We start from the raw sequence: 22,533 nt of genomic DNA on the forward strand, positions 1-22,533 counted from the left end.
TAAAATTTCAAATAATGCTATCACATGTCTATTAATTTCACATTAACGTTTTTCCTTCTCCTCGTCACGGTCATCATCGTCGTCATCCTCCTCTTTCTCTGTATCCTCCCTCTTGTCCTCCTCCTAATTATCATTATGATGATCATCATCATGATCACACTCATCATCATCACACTCATCATCATCACACTCATCATCATCATCATCATCATCATCGTCTTCTGTGTCATAAATAGCATAATCCTAATCACCATCACTAACAGCATCGTCATTTTCACCACCACATTCATCATTATTTTCATCAACATTTTCGTCATCATTTCATAGCGAAACATGTTGAAACCAGCATTTAATGAGAACAATACGAACGAAAAATATATACATGCATGCATCAGATTTTAAAAGGATGAATTTTCAATCGGCTATTTTTATAATGAATTCGGAATTGTTCGGCTACCAACGGAATACATTATAACTACAAGAAGCGACTAAAAGCCCCACTTCCCAATACTTTCTAAATAATCTGTGCATATATCCCTTTTAACGGATATTTCAAATATCGCCAAATTATTCACACATGTATTAAAGCGGCTTAAATAATAGCTCTTGGACAATAATTTATCGAAGTACATGTATGTCTTACAACGCGATAGCTTCATCCTTGTTATGTCCAGTAATTAAACTACTTTCGTTCTACATGTACAAAATATATTCAATTTGCTCAAAGTGGTTTTGAATATTAAGATATTAAAAAAATATTTTGACAAAAGTAAAAGCTTTTTATACAATAAACATGTTTAAGCATGTTCATTTTCATCATCACAGCTGATTTCCTTTTATGATGTACTAAATTATTTTCGTATGGACCTTTAAGTGAGTTCTATTTAAATATTACGTCAACGAAGTGCGATTGGAAATTTATCTAGACAATTATAAATAAGAACGTTATTAAGAAGCAACTCGGTCAGTCATTAGACGACGTTCACAGGTAAGAGACGTCTTCAAATATGTTAAAATAAATTGCATTTCTTGAATTTGTAATTTAAGTTGTTTCATTGCTGACACTTGCATACCTAATATGCGTTGTTAATTAACTTGCTTATTTATTGTTGTTTTATTTCGTAGCCACTATGCTAGTTTAACAAATTTACAATTGAAACATTATTTGTTAGTATTTTCGAAAGCGATTGCAAAAGTCTAAACAATAATTAAAATATATTATTAAAAAGAAACTTTACCGTTGGTTAATTTACCGACTCTTTCTTTAAAAATCGGTATATGGTTAGTTCAATTATTATTTATTTATATTTGTTATGTGTTATTCCGGTACTTTTTGCTGACTTATTATTTAACTATTGTACAAATAAAATCGATAGAAAAAAAATGAATGTTAATCTTTGCTATCAACTTTTGCGTTCTGTAAATGTCCTTAACATTTTGAAATCCTAGTTTTTGCATGAATATACATACATTAATTCGCTTATTTATACTCATGTGTCATCGTTATAGTCGCGTTGCATTATTTTTAGATCCGGTAAGAATACGTGTGCTAAATATAACATACATTCAAGACACATGTATATATATATATATATATATATATATATATATATATATATATATATATATATATATATATATATATATATATATATATATATATATATATATATATATATATATATATATATATATAATAAGTCGCTTTTAGCCGTTTATATAAAATAAAACGCTTTTATTAAATTTGCCGTAGCTTTCGACCTCTCGGTCTTCTTCAGCGGCATTTATTTGTGAAGCATATCATGTTTTTGCATGAGCATATACATGTTTAAGAATCAGAGGAGAAATATATTTTACAAACATATTTAGTTTTAAGAACATAACCGTTAAGTAAGGTACAATGCAATATTTTACTTGATGATACCATTATTCTGTCTGTGTTGACACGGGTTTGTAGCTATTTTTAAACACAATCGAACACAATTTTTCATTCTATGATATTTATGCATTAAACTTATTTTTATAAGCCTTAATTGACATCAACTTGATTTGAGTAATAACTTCAAAATAACCGGTGACATAAATTGTGTATACATTTACTTCAAACAGTTTAGAATGTACTCGGCAAGACTCGCCATGTTTGCAACTGTGGTCTTTATTCAATTTCTCGAATAATTTCAAATACAAAAAAATCTTGAACATACCCTTAACCGTACTTTAACACGCAACCAAAAGTGCTCACAGTGGCATTCTTGCTTATTTCATAGGTCGGCTAGCTCGACCCATGCGTATAACATGTTAATTACGCCAATGGAGGCTTAACATAACATGATAAACATGTTAATTTTTGTGTTTTTTTAGTTAAGCAAACCAAACATCTTCGGTTGATTGGTTATTTTATCTTATATTTACCTGTGCGACATATGACTTTTACTGAATTGTAACTTTTTATATTAAAAAAAATCAACGCCGTGTGTCTTCTTTAAATTTGTCCATAGCAACAACCAAGATGCTATTTTTTGCAATCGCCGTCTCTTTGGCAACAGTGTCGTATGCCGACATCACCGGTCAGCGTCCGGCTTCGGGCACCTGTCTTTGTGTGACGGGAACCAATGTGAATGCAAGAGCTTCCGGTAATTATTCATAAACTTTTCAGGAAACCTCTTAGCGACTCTCTCTCCTATCAATAAAAAGGTATACACGATACCAATAAAGTCTCTGTACTTAGGAAGTGATGTTTTATGAAACTGAATTGTTGTGTAGCATAACCAATATTCTTTTAACTTTAAGTGTTACTAATATCGCAAACTTTGTAAATGTCTCATCGCATTTCTTATGAGAGTTTTTTGAACTTGTGTGTATGTCAGAGTTTATTTAAACGTCATCGCCGAGTCTTTATTACTTCCTTATTTGCTGACCTTTTTTTATAAACTTTCCGTTGTTCCCTTATCAAATAGAACTTGTCAGTTTTCACCAATTGTATAGTTTAAGATAACGCTATTGGTTCAAAACTAAAAACGATACTCCGGAGGCATTTGGCACTTATATTGACAACATAAAAATCTTTTCTCGTTTCTAGTTTTATAATCTATTAACACTTTAATGTTTAAGATCTGTACACGCTCCTATGTTTCTACGTTTGAGATCTATGCACTTGTTTTCATTAATGCGTTTATACATTCCTATTTATATAATCTATATTCATTCATTTGTTTAGAATTCAAAGGCGTTTCTTATTTTAAAGTCTATTCACGTTCCTATTGTAAGGATCTTCACACGCTGCCGTCGTCGGAACTGTGAGCACACCAGAATGCTACAAACTCAACGGCGGAATCGTGACCGCCGACGGGTACACGTGGTACGAGCTGCAGAACGTCAACGGTCATGTGAGTATTTGCATTAGTCGTGCTTTGATACCACGGGGCTACATACATGTGCGCAAAGCGTCGTCTTAGATTAGCATATCCGCCTAAACCGGATTTGCTTTAGGAAGAGTCTTTCTTTAAGCGAACAAATATAATAAAAGCGGAGAGTGTCGTCCCTGTCCGCACAGGCTAATCTGAGACGACACTTAATACACATGCAGTGTGCTCTTTTCACAGAGTGAGGCTCATCTATTTAATATAAGGGATGGATAAGGAAACCATGTGGGCGGGGCGAAGTATTCTTAAAGTTCATTTTAGGCGTCTTCAAACATACACGGAACCCCGACTTATCTGGCGAATACTTTCAAATGTCGAAATTGAGAAATCCTTATCCTCGTTAGTAAATATAGTTGCGTACACTTTGTGGTGTTCGCGTAGATGTGTGTGTGGCATTTTCCGAAGGCCGCAATAAGGTTTGTTCGTCGGAAGATTTTGAACATATTTAAAATAAATGTGTTACGAACTCGTGTTTCGTCGTTTCAAAACGTTAACAGATCGGATCAAAATCGATAAGCGTTCGTCAACTGGCGTTAAGATTACGCAAAGCTATTGGTTTGTGATAAGCTAATTTGCTCTTTTTTTGCATATCAGGCAATTTAGAATGGTCCCAAAACGAATCTTTGCAATTGTGTACGAACTAGTACGACATGTAACGAATCTTTGCAATGATGTATGAACTAGTGCGACACGCAACGAATCTGTGCAATGGTGTACGGACTAGTACGACACGTAACGAATAGTTGCGTATTTTAACTTATGACATCAACATTCCAGAACGAATGAAAGCCTATTTCAACGGTTTGTTTACGTATAGAAAACGAACGACATACGCTTGTATACGAATAATTGCGAACAATAAGTCCGATATGCGAATCAATATAAAGAAGTGAAACTCCAGCTGCTGGAGCAGTATTGAATTTTCATTAAAAACAATTAGTTGGTCCTTTATTTAAGGCAAGTGACCGATTGCCCAAACAGTACAAAACAGCACAATACAGCACAATACAAACCAACATAAACACAAAATATGAATAAAGCTGGGGTCACCGCCTTGGAACGGTCAATGCAAAGCATTGGGGGTTTAAACCTGGTTATAGAGCGCTCAACCTCACACTTGGCCCAGCAATATTCATAATACATTCAAGTGTAAATAAAATTTAACGTCATAGCATTGTAACTCAAATTAAACAATAATAAAAGGGAATTAAAACGCATTCAATTTAATTACTATTTAATTACTCAATTGCATTGAAGATACAAGAGTAACAGAATTACAACTTTTTGACGAACGATCAAATAAAACTATTAACAATTGTCAACTACATTCCTTCTTTATAGAAAAGATTTGAGAATGTAGAATCATAGAGTTAATATCTCAGATAATCATCGCGCAAATACAGGAAGAAGCAGCAATAATGGGTGTAAAAATTCCATATTACATAGCTTGGTTGTTTATGTGACTGCTAAACAAATTAAAAATAATTAAATCAAACAAGAAATGCCTATCAGAGAGAAAATATAAATAAAATGGAACGTTATAAACCCAATGACCTATGCATGTAGATTACAACTGGGAAAGTCGGTCGTATGACGTCACAAAATCCATAATGACATAATGACGTGAACAAATTCCAAGGGCAGTACTAAATAAAAATATTAATCGGGCTGTGCTACTAATAAAACAAGTTTACGTGATTTAATATTAAGAAGCAAATGAATACAAATGGAAATTCCATTAAAGCGACATTATTGGAATCAAACAGTATATAGGTGTTTTGACAACTGAAGACAGAAATGATTTGATGTACGATTTGAGTCCAAATGTAGTTTACATGCAGATTTGTTCATACGACACAATGACACAATTTTATTAAACAGTGACAAATGCCTATAATGTAGTATTCATGCAGATTTGTTCATACGACATACGACACAATGACACAATTTTATTCAACAGTGAAAAATGCCTATAATATCACTAATGATTCCAAATTTTAAGGGAAGAAAGATATAGTGAATCGAAAACCATCAAACACGTGTTTTTAAGTACATAAGCATCGTATCCTTTTGATAAAAACAAGTTAATTAAATTGAAAAGTTTAATATGAACATTTGGTTTAACATATTTTAATTTGCGGACACGCTTCAAAACATCTCCGTAAAATGATGGATGGGAGATTCCATTATTTAAATGCCATTTTAAAGAAACATTATATTTTGAAATTAAATCACCATACTTAGAGTAAAATCTAGCAAATTTATTTCTTAAGTTATGATACAAAAAGCCTTGTTTTAGCAATTTTTTAGTTAATATTAGATTACGATCATTAAAATCTTTAATACACGAACATGCTCTGGCATAACGTACCAACTGCGAAATGTAAATACCATAGGAAGGTCCTTTAGGGATGTTGCCATCTAGAAACGGAAAATTCACAATTTCAAAGTTAAAATCGTCCCGTTTGTCGTATAAACTAGTTTTGATCAAATTATTATTAATAGTTAAATGTAAGTCTAAATACGCAGCGTCTGTATTGGATATACACGATCTATTTAAGACTAGTTCTTTTGGGTAGATTTTGTGAATATATTGTTCAAATAATGGATTATCTAAATTAAGTATGTCATCAATGTACCTACTAGTAAGGTTAAAACAATTAATCAAATCTACTTGCTTAGTTTTAGATAATTCTAACATAAATTCGCTTTCATAACAATATAAAAAAGGTCAGCTATAAGTGGCGCACAATTAGTACCCATAGGAACGCCAATAATTTGTTTAAATATTTTACCATTAAATTCAACAAACAAGTTATCCAAAAGAAAAGTAAGTGCTGCACAAAAGTCAAGACCAGTCCAAATGATGTAATTATCTAATATCTGATTAGTAAAAAAAGCTGTTTTAGTGTTTAAAGCTAGATACAAACATTTCTCTCTAGCAAAAGTTTTTTCAATCAAAGAAACAAGTTTGGATTTTATTAAAGCGTGAGGAAGCGTTGTATATAGTGTCGAAAAATCATAAGTACTTACCTGCGACACCTTATATTTTTTATTTTCAATTTTATCAATAACTTCTAAGGTGTTTTTTATTGACCAAAATAGGTTAATATTACTATTTTCATAAACTTTATTACAAAATTTAGCTATATGATATCTAATAGCACTCAATGCAGATGTAAGATACACTGATAATTGTTTGGTGGTACAAGACACTGAATTAGCGATAAAACGACTTTTATATGGCGTCTTATGTAATTTAGGTATCCAGTAAAGTGATGGCAATTTCTTGTCAGTAATATTGACTATTACATTTAACTTTATGCATTGGGCAATATGGTCGGTAATAATTTCATTAGGTAGCTTATTGTACTCACAATATGATGTAGTTTGTGAAAGTTCTTGTGAAATAGTTTGAACATAAAACACTCGTCATATTATGATAACATTATTAGCAGCCTTATCAGCAGGAACTAAGACGAATTTAGATTTTAAGTCTTCAAGCAATTTACAGAGATTTTGTTTATTAAATTTAGGTGAATGTGGTAGGGCCAAAGGATGTGTATCATAAAAACATATTTTATTCATGGCCATACTAAATACTTTTGTTTTCCAATCATTGAGTGCAGTAATTTCAGCATTTTCCTTCCTGCACCATTTAGTGCAATAATCATGTAAGGAAGTTACGATATTCTTAATGCAGTCATCAAAATCAACAGGAATAGGCAGTCTGTACTTAGGGCCTCTGCGTAGCAAATTTCTAAGGTTTTTATTTTGAATGAAATTAAGGTCCCCAGTAATGACATGTCCAACTGGACCATATATATATTTAGAACTAGTACAGTCACATAATGTAGGACAATTTCTTATTACATTTAAATCTGTGGAAATAGAATTATAATTAAAAACGATACTTCTTACAGGTTTACTATATTTGTAGCAAATAAGTGGTGATTCAGTATTGCGGAAATAAGGGGGAATCAACCGACGTACATTTTTATCATTGAATATTTTAGGAAGGTCAATTAAATCAAGACCTTTGTTACAAAACTCAATTTTGATACGATTTCTAGTTTTGTTAAGTACATTTTCAATAAAAGGTTTAAGATAGTAGTCAGTGAAAGATTCAATAATACAAGCACATTCATATAGAGGGTCAGATTGAAGTAAAATAAGTTTACATTCCTTATCAATATGCGCCAACGAAGAAACAGAAAGAGAGCAAAGTGCACTTAGTAATTTATGTTTACCCCCATTTTGTAATACTGTGTAGCAATCATTTAAAGAAAGCAGACGTTTAAATTTACGCCTTAAGTTACCATTTTTCCTAATGCCATGTGAACGTTTATTTCTTAGACGTTTACTAAACAGAGAAAATGAATTAATCGATTTATTTTTAGAAATTGTTCCAACATTTAGAATATTATCATTTAATCCAAGTGGGTAAGCTGATTGCAAACGTTTAATCCATTCAAATTCTGACATGCACCTTGCTTTTAATTGGCACTGACTTGAAGTACTATTATTAAAAATAAGTTGCTCCACAGGTTGAATTGAAATATTAGTTACGCTATGACCTGTTTTATTAAAGTGCTGGTAAATGAAGTTATAAAATTTATTGTTATTTTTAATTTTAAAAAAATGTTCCCTAAAACGTGTTTTAAGTGATCTACCCGTCTGCCCAACGTATTGCGCACCACAACAGGGTACATTTCAAGTAATAACATAAACCACATGCATAGAATTTCATGAGACATCGGATTCAATATTAACTGAAAATTTGCGGTTATTAACCGATGAAAGAATAAAAGAGGACATATGTAAAAACTTGCAACATAAACACTTCCTGGAGTTGCACTTATTTATTGTAGGATACCGATTACACGGAGCTAAATTACGCTGCGAACTAGAACCCAGCCGCATTGTACCTCCAATGAAAGAAGTTCGAAGTAAACTTAATTTGACTGTAGGTTTAGAAAAAAGTAATTGTCTATAATTTAACGGCAAATGAATACTACGTGTAATCGGAATTCTCAATGGTGAGAGAACAACTTTCGGGTTTTTTGTAATCAATCTGTCCATAGGTTATTTATTTGGCGAAACCACCAATCTTATAATCACATTAATACACATTGCCAAGTCAACATACATAAAAGAGTAAGAGGCAGCTTGTCAGATAATGGTCTGTAAAAATTCAGTATAACCTGCAGAACTCTCAATTGATGAACATACACGTTTACTTTATAAGTACAGAGAATGTATAAGAATCTAAGTATAAGAAAGGTCTTAAACAAGGTTTCTTAAAAAATAATAAAAACACAATACCGCTACCAGCCTCTGAAGGCTGAAAATATAACAACATCGAAGATATGTACGGGGATACACGCTACTGCATCCACGCAGCACACAAGGCGAATCACAGCGCATGTACATGTATATTATTTTAAAACTGTTTTAGTACCGTTTCGGCTTTAGACATGCCGCATTGCACATATAAAAGAGGAGACGAGTTCATATTGTTTGTAAATTGTATTCCATCGCCAAGTGGAAGAAACGCAGCGTCTGATGTTGCAGTATGAGGCTGCTATGGCCTTTCAAAAAGCTTCACCTTAACATCCAACATTTTAAGAGACATCGTTTAACGAAAGAAGAGGTGCCAGGACGTGTCCATCTTCTATTCAGCTCTTGATTCAGCTCAGAAGAAAATATCAAGGCACCTTCAATAAATTCATTTGCAAGCCAACTGAAATGTGATGAAACACTTGAGATTATCCGTGATCGCTTCTTGAAGCAGCACTCTTGGTAGAGCGGACAATGGACCCATTCCACAAGTTAGCTGCCGCTCTAATTCTTTTACCTAATACAAAGACATACAGTACTCCTTGTGCATTGCATTTAAAGTTCGCATCTTAGTGCTATAAATCGCCTACGGGAAGAAATTCGCATCTTAGCGCTATAAATCGCTTACGGGAAGAAGTTCGCATCTTAGCGCTATAAATCGCTTACGGGAAGAAGTTCGCATCTTAGCGCTATAAATCGCTTACGGGAAAAACACATATTTTTGTCCCTCCTCCCACCCCCCCCCCCCTCCCCCGCATCCTGACGTATAACATTCACAGCTCGTCAAATTGGTTATAATTCATTAGACATAACACATTGTTTCATACGTTTACGATTATTTATATGCGAAACAATTCAGCACGGTTGTCGGTACAAATGCACCGAGGTGACGCATACATCCATAATTCGTAAGAATGCGTTTAACGGATTCGCCAATGTGTAAGGACATATATAATACGGTATTACCGAACACGCTATGCAATTCGTTACATACATGATCGAAGTACTGCAAGTTTTGTTAACGCTTTAACAAAAATCACGAGTTAAACCAAACACAGAGAAAGGTCTTTTTCATAATATTTAGATATTTAGATACAAAGTCAGTTTTAAATTACGATATTCTTAGCTTTTATCAGAATGTAATTTTGAATAAATATTTTTTTTTCTTTATCTTTTTGTTTAGAAAGGATGGGTTGCCGGAACATTCCTGAGCATTGGCACGGCAGCGCAATGCACCACGTCCTCGACAGGAGGGTCAACAGGTTAGTCGTGAATATATTTGTGTTTCAGATTGCATTACCAACATAACTTGATTGGGAAAAGGTAGAGGTGACGTCATATCTTTCTATGGTATTACAAATGACACATACTGTGACGTTAAAGCACAATAACAACAATGCAAATTTATTGCCATATACTGCGACGTCATGTCTATATTATATTGCTTTATCCTGGCATAAACTGTGACGTCATAATAAACAAGGTGATGTGCTGTCTGTCTGTGTTGTATCATCGTCGGATACCCACGACTAATTTATTCCGTTACTCTCCAGCATTAGTCGTGGGACAATGTAAGCAATACACGCCGTTTTGACCTTAACTCTAACCATTCAGTAGACCAATAAAATCGCAGTTTATAAAAAAATACTCTTCGCTTTAGAGGTGTCAATGCTTCGCCTGGATAATGGCGGCCGCCATAGAAAATAAATGTGTGTTTTGTTGTATCATTATAAAAGGGAAAAATTACAGAAATCTTTCATCAAACACATCGCGCCCATGTAAGAGACTAGAGATACTTTTACTCTGAAACTCGTTTAAATTCTCAATTTTAAAGTATTCACATGCACGACGAAATTCCATTTCTACGGACGACGCCATTTTGACAACAAACCCGAAGTCTCTAAAGTACGAGGTTTATCATTGGTAAAAAATATCCTCATGCAACCATGAGGGAACCAATGAAATTACTGGATTTGACACACCCTAAAACGGTGAAACGAGTTCGTAATGTCCCACGGTCGATAAACGGAATGGGTCGAACGTGGGTATCCGACGATGAATGGAGAGTAGCGGAATGGGTCGAACGTGGGTATCCGACGATGCCGACGATGGTGTTGTATTAACATGACTCGTGTAAAATTTACAACATATTTAGTAAAATCATATTAGGTGAGAAGGGCGGAACGAGCGCAGCGACAATGTTTTAGATAAGTAAGAATATGACCAACACTTTGATATTTTGCAAATGTGCATCACTTGAATATGTTTCAAGATTTAGTACACATAGGATTATATACACGATAGATTCCGAGGAGGCTCTATTTAAAACAACCATTCAAAGGCCAAAAAAAAAAAAATTTAGTCCGCATTCTTAATTATTGAGCATTTCAACTAGGTTCAATCGAAGGTTTTCATTGGATCACAATGAAGGTTGTATTATCAATTGTGATATATATAACAACTCTGTTGTAAACCGATAACTATTTTTATTTAACTATCATAAAATGTAATGAGCTAGTTGAAATGATGTCACAACTCTATGAAAACATGGTGAAGTTATTTCTTTATAAATTGTGTCGTCATATATTATTCCATTATCTATATTATATATCTTCATAGTGGCGTCTTTATTAATTTTTATGTTTCGCATGCGACGTCATTATTCATACGTTTCTGTACATTATTAAGTCCTATCTAGTATATAGTATCTTGATTGTGACGTTATGATTAAACAGGTGGCAGTGCTTGCAGTGATGCAACCGCCAAGGATTATGCTTGCAAGCTGCTTGCAGCCGTCAACTCAGGGTCCATGGCAGCCGCCAAGGCTCATGCTTCTGGAATGCATGACAATGCATACCCTTATAACAACCTCCAGGACGCATGCGCGGGCCGTGCCGCTGCTAGATCTAGGTATGTGTGTGTGTAATATAATTACGTCAAATGTTACAGAAGTAGGTCATTCAATCTACTGATAAAGTGGTCAATGTAGTGGCTGATAAATACAATGCATGCTTATCATAAGAAATACACCGATGATGATGATAAGTCAAACCACTTGAACATTTAAACTAAATGTTACATTCGGTTATTGTTTTCTACAGCTACCAGGACTCAGGATGCCCTTGCCACGCCCCTGGTGGCCACGTGTGTTTGAGCGCCAAAATCTTGAAATACCTCTGGGATCTCCACAGTCACTTTGGATACATCCATGTTAGTATGCACCCTGAATGATCATTATCACGGCTTCTTTTTGATATTGATGTCGATGATCTGCATTCCTAATTATATGATGCACTATATCTCTAGAGCTTTAAGATTGTTCTAAGTCGTCGACCACAGTTTCATTCGTGTTTGTGTTTTGATGTATATGATGTATTTGCATGTCTTTTCAAGTAAATTTGGTTTATATCTCATTGTTTCGCAATTAAGTTTTTTGCCAGGAATAAAAGAAACATGCTAACATAATGTTTCGCTCCTGCTGGTGCAGCTTAAGTAATACACTAATTTTAGCATAAACTAAGGGCTACATCTCGCTATATGTAAAACGAAAATAGTTTATGCATTGACATAAAACATTTCTTCAAATAAGGAATATTTCTTATCCTTTTTAATTTTACATGTTTAGTTCTTTATTGTGAGCATACTATATATCCCTAGGTTGGACTGGTTTATTTACGAATCATGGTTGCGCAGTTTGTTAAACCGATGTTTACTTTTAATTCTTTGCATGGTTCTTACGTAATGTGATCGAAATTCACTTGGTGTATATTGTTTTTACCGTTTTTATTCATATCAAATTTCGCATTTTGTTTTCTACTGTATTTGATTAACTTAATAAATGTGTTTTCGTAAATTAAAAAGTGCTGTAGGGCTCCAGGTTTTCTTTCTAATCTTATAGTCTCTCTAAACTCGAACGTAGTAGTCTGTGTATATACAAACTATGTTTCAGATCAACGAGCTCTCAGGAGGCTGTCACAGCTGTCACTCCGCACATTACGCAGGTACGACTAGAAAATACAGTTGAATGTTGCAAATGGAAAGATTTATTTGTACAAGGGGATTGTGTTTGTTGTTGTTGTATCATTTATGTGACATAATTCGGCCGATTAACCCACCGCAGCTCTATTAAGAATTGAGCTGTATGACTCTTGATTTATACTTTATTGGTAGCTAGTGGCATAGTGTTGCATCATTCAGTCCAATTACTACAAAAATACTAGTTCGCTGACACTTTTCAAAATATTTGTCTCAGACTCAAATGTTTGTAATATGCATTGAAATAATGAAAACAAGAGAAATATCGGTTTCTGTATTGAGCACCAATCGAAAACAGTAAAGTAATAAAGAAAACAGTAAAGTAATAAAGAAAACAGTAAAGTAATAAAGAAAACAGTAAAGTAATAAAGAGTTTTTACGCTGTTCGTCGATAATGTTGAAAACACACGTATGACTAACCAAGTGTTTAAATGACCCTGATTTTAAGGCTTGTCTGATATGGGTTGTGGTAGTGCATTTGCTTTTGCTGCTAGATGTCCTAGGTCAGAGTCTCTAGGAAGGCAAAACTTTTTTTCTGGTGTTGCTAATTATTTTAAACCATCCAAAATATTAAAGTTTGGTTGGTGTAAATGTTTATTCACAAATGCAAGTTTAGTATCAGCAATATTTATAATCCCTTGGATACAATACAAATCAGCCGTTGGCTCAGAAGCCTCTAATTAACTTCGAAATAAAATAATTTCTCTCTCTGCAGGAACCGCTACGGACATACACAATCCTCCAGATCAGAGAGCATACATGGTGAGCTTCTGTAAGTCCAGTGGGGCCGCGCTTGGCCAGGACGAGGGCAACCACGTGCATTGCAACTTCTGAGTCCTCTGATGGTTTGGACGCATGTATCTATGATACAATTGCGAACTTTGGGTGTCGAAACGTGTTAAAATTTATTGTAATAAAGTTAAGTGCTGAATGAAGGAATGTTTTGTTTTCCTAAAAAATCAGACGCATGTATTAGAAGACTTGATTTCCATTTTCTGATCGGCCCAACCTTTGGCGGGATCTTTTAATGTAAATAACAGTACACGGTCATTGGAAGTGCTACTATTTTATGTCAAATTGAAACATTTGGCCGGACTTTTAATGTCAATGCCAATATATTAGCCGACTCTTTTATCACTATGCAAATGTTCGACGAAGTATTTTATTAGTTGGATACGTTGTTCAGTTTTTGCGGATTACATTTGGGACAAACCAGCGAAAGGACGCCCGTAGATGGATACAAACAATTAAATCAAAATTTTGTTTGACATAAAATCATATATAGACTGTTCTTAATATGAGTATAATAGCTCACAAGCAACCGGAACTATCCGCTGAACGTGTCCAATCAGTAAAAACTTTGGACGGACTAAATTATGTTGATAAAATATTTGCATGGGCTATTACACGTAAATATTAGGACGAACTAGTGTATGTCAATGCATGGTTTGGACGAACTTTTTCGTGTCAATGCATGACGTGGACGGACTATTTCGTGTCAACGCAAACTCTTTGATGGAAATGCGTCAGACTCGTTGATGGAGATGCAATTGAATATTTTACATCCCTTGTTTTTATGAAACGATTACCGAATTGCTGCATCAAGACAAACTTCTTTTAATGACTAAACCAATAATATCCGCACCATTTTAATCAATTCGTTAACTCGGAAAGTGTATCAAGTGCATACAGAAATATTTTTATGTCCCCCCAGTCTATACAAGGGGACATATTGTTTTTGCCCTGTCTGTTTGTTGTTTCGTTTGCTTAAAACATTAACATTTGCCATAACGTTTGCAATATTGAAGATAGCAACTCGATTTTGGCATGCATGTGTATCTCATGGAGTTGCACATTTTGAGTGGTGAAGGGTCAAGGTCATCCTTCAAGGTCAAAGGTCAATATATATGGAAGGGAAATAGTGTTTGACAAACACATCTTGTTTGTTAAATGTATTGTTTTATCTTTCTTTATTTGACCCACAACCATCTGGTGTATTATGCTATGACCGACTACATCGGCACCATGCTGTATTTATAGAGTGGTGAACACTTTCAACTGAGTCATCAAACCACTAAGGAAGCCATACACATCAAAAGTAAACAAAGCATCCCTAAAAGAACAACATAAAAAGAAGGCATATGAAATAAAAATATCATACAAGCAGGAAGACATATCTTTTAAGAGTAGTGAATTCATGCAAGCGCACATATATTATTTTTTAAAACACCATGCATAGCAAACATCAAATACAAACCATTTTATTTATACGTAAATATGTTGACATAAGATCATCAATACATCAAGGGAGTCATGCAAAATAACAGTAAAAAGCTCATCCGTAAAGCACGACAAAATAGTTTCTTTTTTCATTTCTGAAGGTCATATAACAAGTCACTTGCAGTTCGGCTTCTGGACGTTTTCAATATTTCACTTGCCCCGGAAGGCTTGCGTTGCGATCTGTTTAATGAACCAAACTTTGATGAATGTTCTGCGTCGATCGGTTTCGATAATTCGCTGCTGTAGCTTTTGCTATTGTCAATACTGGGCGATCGAGCAGCATGAAGAATGGAAGAAACATCCCCAGATATTGTTCGATTCCTTCGACGCTTATCCTTAATATCTCTCTTTACCTCCCTAGTGTGGACACTGTTACTGATTATGATTCTTCGATCGCGATTAGGCCTTTCGGACGTTCTAGAGTTTTCTGCGATGACATTGTCTGATTCATTTATACTCTTTGTCTGTACACTGTATTTGCATTTTGAATTTGCAATCGGTAACTGACTTATTTCTCTCGAGATTTCATTTGTACCACCTGAATACTCACGTGCAGTGTTTTGTCTCCCCGTATTGGATTCAAAACCTGACGATGTAGTTTTGTTTGTCTTGTTTTGAGAACTTTGGAAATCACAACTGCGATTGTATTTTTCTTCAACATTATCGTCATTTACTCTAGAATCAGCACTTCGGGATCTTACCCTAAACGTCTTGTGGTCATCATATGATTTTATCCTACTTTGTCTTGACCTTACCTTCCCAAACCATAATTCATTTGCCTTTGCAACTCGTTCCAAACTAGTGACAGTTGCATCTATCTCACGATCGAAATCCTCTGTTAAGACTTTGCTGGCATATTCCCTATCAACATTTTCTTCACAAGTATTGCTAAAAATGCCTATGTCTGGCGCGTCTTTCCTAATTGACGACGCACCTACATTTGTCCTTCTGCGTGACACTGGGCTTTTTGGTTGCGCTACTGGAACCTTAGAATGTATAATTGATCTATTGTGTTCACTTGACAGACCTAGAACATATATTGGTTTATTTTGAGGTGACAAAATCTGGTCCGTAGCTTTCAAATCTGCCAGCAATTTGTCCATGTCAGTTGTCGTATTTCCTGACGTATTTTTAGACGACATTGTTTGGTTGGTTGCATATTGGTGAATAGATTTTGTATTAAACACAAAGTCGGTTTTTCCTTTAGTTGAATTGTTCGTATTTGTAGATCCATTGAAGATCTGTTGAGTGTTGTCAGAACATGTATTTGATGCTGCAGAAGGTTCGAACGGAATAGAAATTTCATCATCGACTTCACCTACATTATGAACAGCCGTGTCGTTTTTGGACTCCAAGTCACAATTTGAGCCCTCTGGGCTAGATCGTACAGGTTTATTTGTAATATTTGCAACTTCTAAAGACTTGGAGTTTTTTGTAACGCAATTTATGTCTTCTTGTTTTGTATCAGTGTCTGTTGTGTCCGAAGAATGGTCTGAAAAGCCATTTGTATGTTTACTTTCTATTCCATTCCTCGCTCTATGGTCATCTTTCTGTAACTGTATGTCAGCGTTTCGTTTAGAGTCAGGTCCATCAGTATCTTGTGCGCTGTTTTCCCATACATCACCGTTCCTATCTTCCACACAAATTGGAACGAATGAAATGTATCCTATGCTATTCACGTTATCCAGAAGTGTGGACAGGGTGAGGTTTTGTTCAAACTTCAGACGAACCTTCTTTAGTCTTTGCGTATGACGTTGAATGTGATGTTGGTATTGTTTACCACCACTGATATCTCTTGCACTGAAATAAACAAACATATGCAAGACGTTTGGTATGCAATAGTGGAAATGGATGAGGAGAACATGTTTTATTTATAGTGAAAGCGAATATAGCGTTTCATTTTGTTGTCCTAATACACACATGTAGAAAAGTTACATATTCAAAAACGTTTATTGTAACACAGCACGCTCAAGGCACATCACTTATCCTTTACAGCTTTCTTTGCATTCATTTTTCATTTATAATTTATTGAACTATTGGACAACATATATACTTAAGGCGTAAGAAATAGTTTTAATAGTCGACAATAAGCTCCACCTTACGAAAATAGTACGGAAAGCGACCTACCCATTTGGTTTAAGTAACCATTGCAAACATTGACACGTTGACATGTTGTAGCCACACATAAGAAGAAAAAAATATTTACGTAAAGAATGCAGTGAAATAAAACGAAGTTAAATCTGAACCCTCTCAACATTTAGACATAGACACATACTGTACATACCATGACCTACGGTGACATAGTTATTGTTAATATGGATTCATCTATTCGGGACAGTTTTAAACTAAAAATGATACGATAATGTTAAGTGTGTTTCTAAAAATAGCTGTAGCTGAAGGGGTTCTTCATATCTTGTTATAGTACTAGAACATTTATCTCCGGTTACATGAATCTGTAAATTATGTTCTTGAACTGTCTTTCAATAATCTTGAAATGTCGCTTTAATTGCTATGGACTATTAACTTTATCGATGCGAGTACCTTTGCAATGTGTCGTTAATATCCGCAATCACTTCTTCAATTTTAAATGTTTCGGTTTCTACCAAATCCCGCAACTCTGCTTGTAATCGTGCTTCCAGCTTCTTTAACCTGTGAATACATACATGAATACAATGAACGTGTTGGAATGCTAGAAAACGTCAATAACCTTGCTTCCTCTTTATTTTCTTCATTCTCGTCATCAAAGTTTGAATAATAATAATACTATTACTGCTACTACTAATCATATTAATACTGATAATAATAATCGTCATCAACATCATCATTATCATCATCAAAAACAACATCACAATCATCATCATCATCATCATCATCATCATCATCATCATCATCATCATCATCATCATCATCATCATCATCATCATCATCATCATCATCATCATCATCATCATCACCATCATCATCACCATCATCATCATCATCATCATCATCATCATCATCATCATCATCATCATCATCATCATCATCATCATCATCATCATCATCATCATCATCACATCATCATCATCATCATCATCATCATCATCATCATCATCATCACAATCATCAACAACATCACAATCATCATCAACAACATCACAATCATCATCATCAACAACATCACAATCATCATCATCAACAACAACATCACAAACATCATCAACAACATCACAATCATCAACAACAACATCATAATCATCACAATCAACAACATCACAATTATCATAATCAACAACATCACAATCATCATCTTCAACAACAACACCACAATCATTATCGTCGTCAACGTCATCATGTACCAAACACCTCGGCAAAAGAAATTGCATGAGCATGCATTCGGATAAAAAGCTTCAAAATATGATAATTATCATAGTCATTAGCGCCGATAAAAAATTATGTTAAGCAGTAGTAGCACCAGTTTAGAAATAGAAATAGCACATCCAGTCACAAAAGCAGCAGTGTATGAAGCACAAACAACATAAACGGCAGAAACAGTAGTAGTGGTAGTTACCTTATTTCAAGCTGGATCCTAGCGAGGTCAATGTCACGTCTCACGAGCCCTTCTGAGTATTTCAACATTTGAAAACATTCTTTGGCCGCGTGTAGACCGTAGTCCGCTGCCCTATTCAATTCATCCATTCGTTACTTCTTTGGCCGTCGTTTATTCAACCTTTGATGATTCAGCTATGAAAGTGTTTGTCTTAATTGTCTTTTTGTAGGATGTTCTAAAGCTTTTTCGGCACTATTAATGAGTTATTGTGTTACATTATCGCAATAATTGTTTTGCGAATACAATAATCATTTATTTTATAAGGCGCTGTACTTTATTCCTCCGATACTCAATCTGTTAAGTAGACATTTGCATATATTATTTTTAAATTATGAATAATATTTATTTATTCATCTAAACTAACCGATTAATGACACATTTACGTTGACACAATTTATTCTGCAGTCTAGACGATTACTATATTATTATTTATGTCATTCAATAATTATTTCGAATGATACAAGACGTTTTAAACTCTTTGACTAAATAATGTCATTTTTTGTGTCATAGCTTTATTATTACGGGCACAATTCAATCCTAAAACCGTATTCCATAAGCTGATTTGTGTTTCCATCAGTTCAGCTGATTTGTGTTTCAAGTCCTTCACGGGTTCCGCTTCCAATTCTTCACAAGATTCACTACATCAGATGATGCTGTTGAATTCATAAAACCTTCAACACAAAAATAATTTATTATGAAAGATGAAATTTGTACGTGTTGTCGATTTGTACAATACTTATATTGCTTAAATCGATTGTCCCAAATTATTGTGAAGCGTTTAACAATTTCTTAAGTGACGACAAAATGAATGCCGCATGCGTTCAATTAAGAATTGAATAGCATTTTTCTGCATTTCATCGGTGTATGAACTGTCGGGAAAATTACGCCTGATTTGCATAAACGCCAACGGCGTTTATGCATAAATTAGGTGTATTTTTCCCGACAGTTCATACACCGATGAAATGCAGAAAAATGCTATTCAATTCTTATAATTACAACACAAAATGATCTTAAAGCTGAAATTATATCGTGGTAAGGGTCATAAAAGTCCTTTTTAATCTAGCGTATGAATCTATTTTTAGTTTCGGATCCATCTCCGTCAAACGGGTATATTGTTAAAGTTCGCGCAAAAAATATAACGTCATTTCGCTATTAACCAATGAAAACAACGGCATTACGTTTCGCGCAAAACATAACGTCATTTTTGCAACTTGTTTATGACCAGAAAGTAGCGCCATGAATATTCATGTTAAAATTTGCATACGAAAAGGGTTCATCGGAAAATGAAAAACCGGTCACGTGATCAAATTATCCAATCAGAATGCAGTATTCATATGAATGTGACGGAAGTTGTAATTATTTAAAGATAACATTGTGTTCATGCCCAATACGTAGATTTGTTTACAATGATTAAACCTCAAGTATTACAATGTTACTTTTAAGGGCAAACTTACCATCACTGCATGTCCGCCGGATGAGAAGCATACCTCTAGAAACTTTTAAAATAGTCAACAACATTGCCCCTCCTGTGTTATGAGACCTTGTTGTAAAAAAGTCTACAGGTATTCATTTTAGATATTCGAATTTATTGAAGGTACCAGCGGTTAGAACCACAGCTGATGGTAAGAACTCCTTCAAGTACGCTGCGCCGGTGCTGTGAAACTCACTCCCGGATCACTTCAGAACCTGCTCCAGCTTTGGTCAGTTTAAGACCCTGATCTCTACCTGGAGCGACAAAGACTGCAAATGTATAGCCTGTGATTCTGGGTAGGTGAGCACCACCAGCACCGACGAGCTGTTCTTGGAGTTCATACTTAACGTGCTTTTATGTGCTTATATGTATGTTGTTTTTCTTGCCGCATGTTTTTCCAGCCATCTTAATATTTATTTGCTTGTATATTTATATTTTTGTTTCATGTCTGTACTTTGTGTATTGCTTTCCCCATTTTTGTGTCTCAGCTTGTGTATCCATTGTGTAACTTACATTCTTAACATTGTTGCTGAGTTACACTTGTTTTATTATATACCCTTGTTGTACAATAGTCGGTTCAAAAGCTCACATGAGCTTATGTTTGTATATGTTAATGTCTTGCTGACTTTAAATTAAACTTATCTTATCTTATCTTAATACAGGGTAGGTTACATTCATCGTTTTCGTCTTTAGACACTGAAAATAGGCTTTACCCTGAAATGAACTTAAGTCTGAATCACCGGGCTTTCAAGTGAGTTTATGAAAATACGACTAAACTCAAAAAAAATTGTTGTAAAGAAAGCTCAAGAAGCGGTTAAATCATGTGTATGTATTTGCAGTTTATATCACAGTATAATTGATCAAGCGATTTGAATCGAGATCAGGGAGTTCAATGATCGCTAATTGCTTAACAAATGTAAACTATTGTTTGCAATCGATACCACTTGGCTGAATAAATAATGAATTCAATAATCAATAATATATGTTTTTACTTAACGGAATTGTTCATCTGTTAATAATATTTAGGCTTCCGTGACGAAAAACTTCACTTCTGATTCGGATAAATATTTATACATTTTATGAAAGTATATAATTTTGATATTGATTTTTCATAATATTATGAATATTTGTTTTATGTTTCTATGACACCCATATGCATTGACACCTTTTACATAACGGTTGTTGAAATTGGATTATAACCACTGATGTCATTCATTCAAGTTTTGTCGTTATTGTATAGAAAAATAATGACGACGTTTTAATTTGATTCAGTACTTTTTTTTATCGAACAGCACTCCATCTTTTTTTATATTTGTAACGTCCCAATTATTATAGATACAAATATTCGATTACCTTTTACGTTGCAACCCAAAGTCCATTTAAACAAGCAACCGCGTGTTTCGCTTTCTGTTTCCACAATAATTGTTCAAACTCTACGTATTCTCTCCTGTTGATCGTATCACGATCTCGACTTATCCTGGATTTTCTCATGATCCTCTGAACAATAAAGCATATCAATTTAAGGCGTGGGATATTTTATCTTGAGTGTTTCGGCCTATGTATTTTCTTGTATGAATACAAAAATAAGATATTTGTTAGTCTATGTAATCCTCAATTACTCAGAGAATTCGATATTTTCCTCAGAGACGCATTCTTTTTAAGATAATAAATGATTAGAAATGAAATTATATAACGAAATATATATTTCTTTTATTCAATTCTTTCATTATCTGTTTTTGTGTTAACATTTTGAATAGGTGTGTCGGCGAATTTCTCGAAAAGGAAATAATGGTGTGTTTTTAATTAAACAGAGAAAATGCCAGATTGTTATTTTTTCACCAAATTTAACAATGAAACCAGGTTTTAACCATTGTTACATGTAGTCCAATTTCAAAGTTTATTGGCAATACGGCATTCAATTAAACCACTGTAAGTCATAAAAATGAATGTATACCGGCGATTTCGAGTAACTACATTTTATAAACTCTGGCCTAATGCATATCCAATTAAAGCTGCGTCAATATCGCTTTTAACACATTCGATGTTCGAAGCATGACTTAAAGGTACACCACCCAACACATTTACAATTGATTTAGTACATATTGGTAGACAAAAATAAAATAATTAATTTGCCAAGCACGTTCAGGTTACTATATCACTGGTTTACTTTTTTTCGATTTTCAAATAATGCACATATATTATAGACTTAACTGGACAAAATACATAAATTCTAATTTCCCGAATTGTATTAAACCAATTCCTATGCTCTTTTAATCATTTTTATGTATTCACCTTTTCCGCTTTGAAATTGTTATGATACTTTAATATATTGTGTATGCACAATTCGAATGTTAGCCAGTTTCTACTTATAACTACTTTTAAGATGATTGTCCCTT

At 34.2% G+C, this 22,533-nt stretch overlaps 2 protein-coding genes across 2 annotated transcripts; one reads left to right on the top strand and one right to left on the bottom strand.

Moving 5' to 3' along the window:
- The first annotated feature begins 835 nt into the window (after positions 1 to 835).
- LOC127847862 (uncharacterized) lies at positions 836 to 13,732 on the top strand. The gene is made up of 8 exons (XM_052380066.1): positions 836 to 988; positions 2,499 to 2,633; positions 3,268 to 3,386; positions 9,946 to 10,024; positions 11,498 to 11,672; positions 11,864 to 11,972; positions 12,712 to 12,763; positions 13,513 to 13,732. Exons 2-8 carry the CDS (start codon positions 2,510 to 2,512, stop codon positions 13,629 to 13,631), a joined length of 777 nt encoding a protein of 258 aa, XP_052236026.1. The 5' UTR covers positions 836 to 988; positions 2,499 to 2,509; the 3' UTR covers positions 13,632 to 13,732.
- A 1,310-nt stretch (positions 13,733 to 15,042) lies between these two features.
- On the bottom strand, positions 15,043 to 21,637 carry LOC127847861 (uncharacterized). Its single transcript, XM_052380065.1, has 4 exons — positions 21,491 to 21,637; positions 18,628 to 19,337; positions 17,619 to 17,726; positions 15,043 to 16,877 (listed from the first exon to the last, which is right to left on the bottom strand). The coding sequence occupies exons 2-4, from the start codon at positions 18,753 to 18,755 to the stop codon at positions 15,167 to 15,169; spliced, it is 1,947 nt and encodes a 648-aa protein (XP_052236025.1). The 5' UTR covers positions 18,756 to 19,337; positions 21,491 to 21,637; the 3' UTR covers positions 15,043 to 15,166.
- Between the last annotated feature and the right edge of the window lie 896 nt (positions 21,638 to 22,533).

This window comes from Dreissena polymorpha, chromosome 10 (genome assembly GCF_020536995.1).
Source record: "Dreissena polymorpha isolate Duluth1 chromosome 10, UMN_Dpol_1.0, whole genome shotgun sequence".
Lineage (NCBI taxonomy): Eukaryota > Metazoa > Mollusca > Bivalvia > Myida > Dreissenidae > Dreissena > Dreissena polymorpha.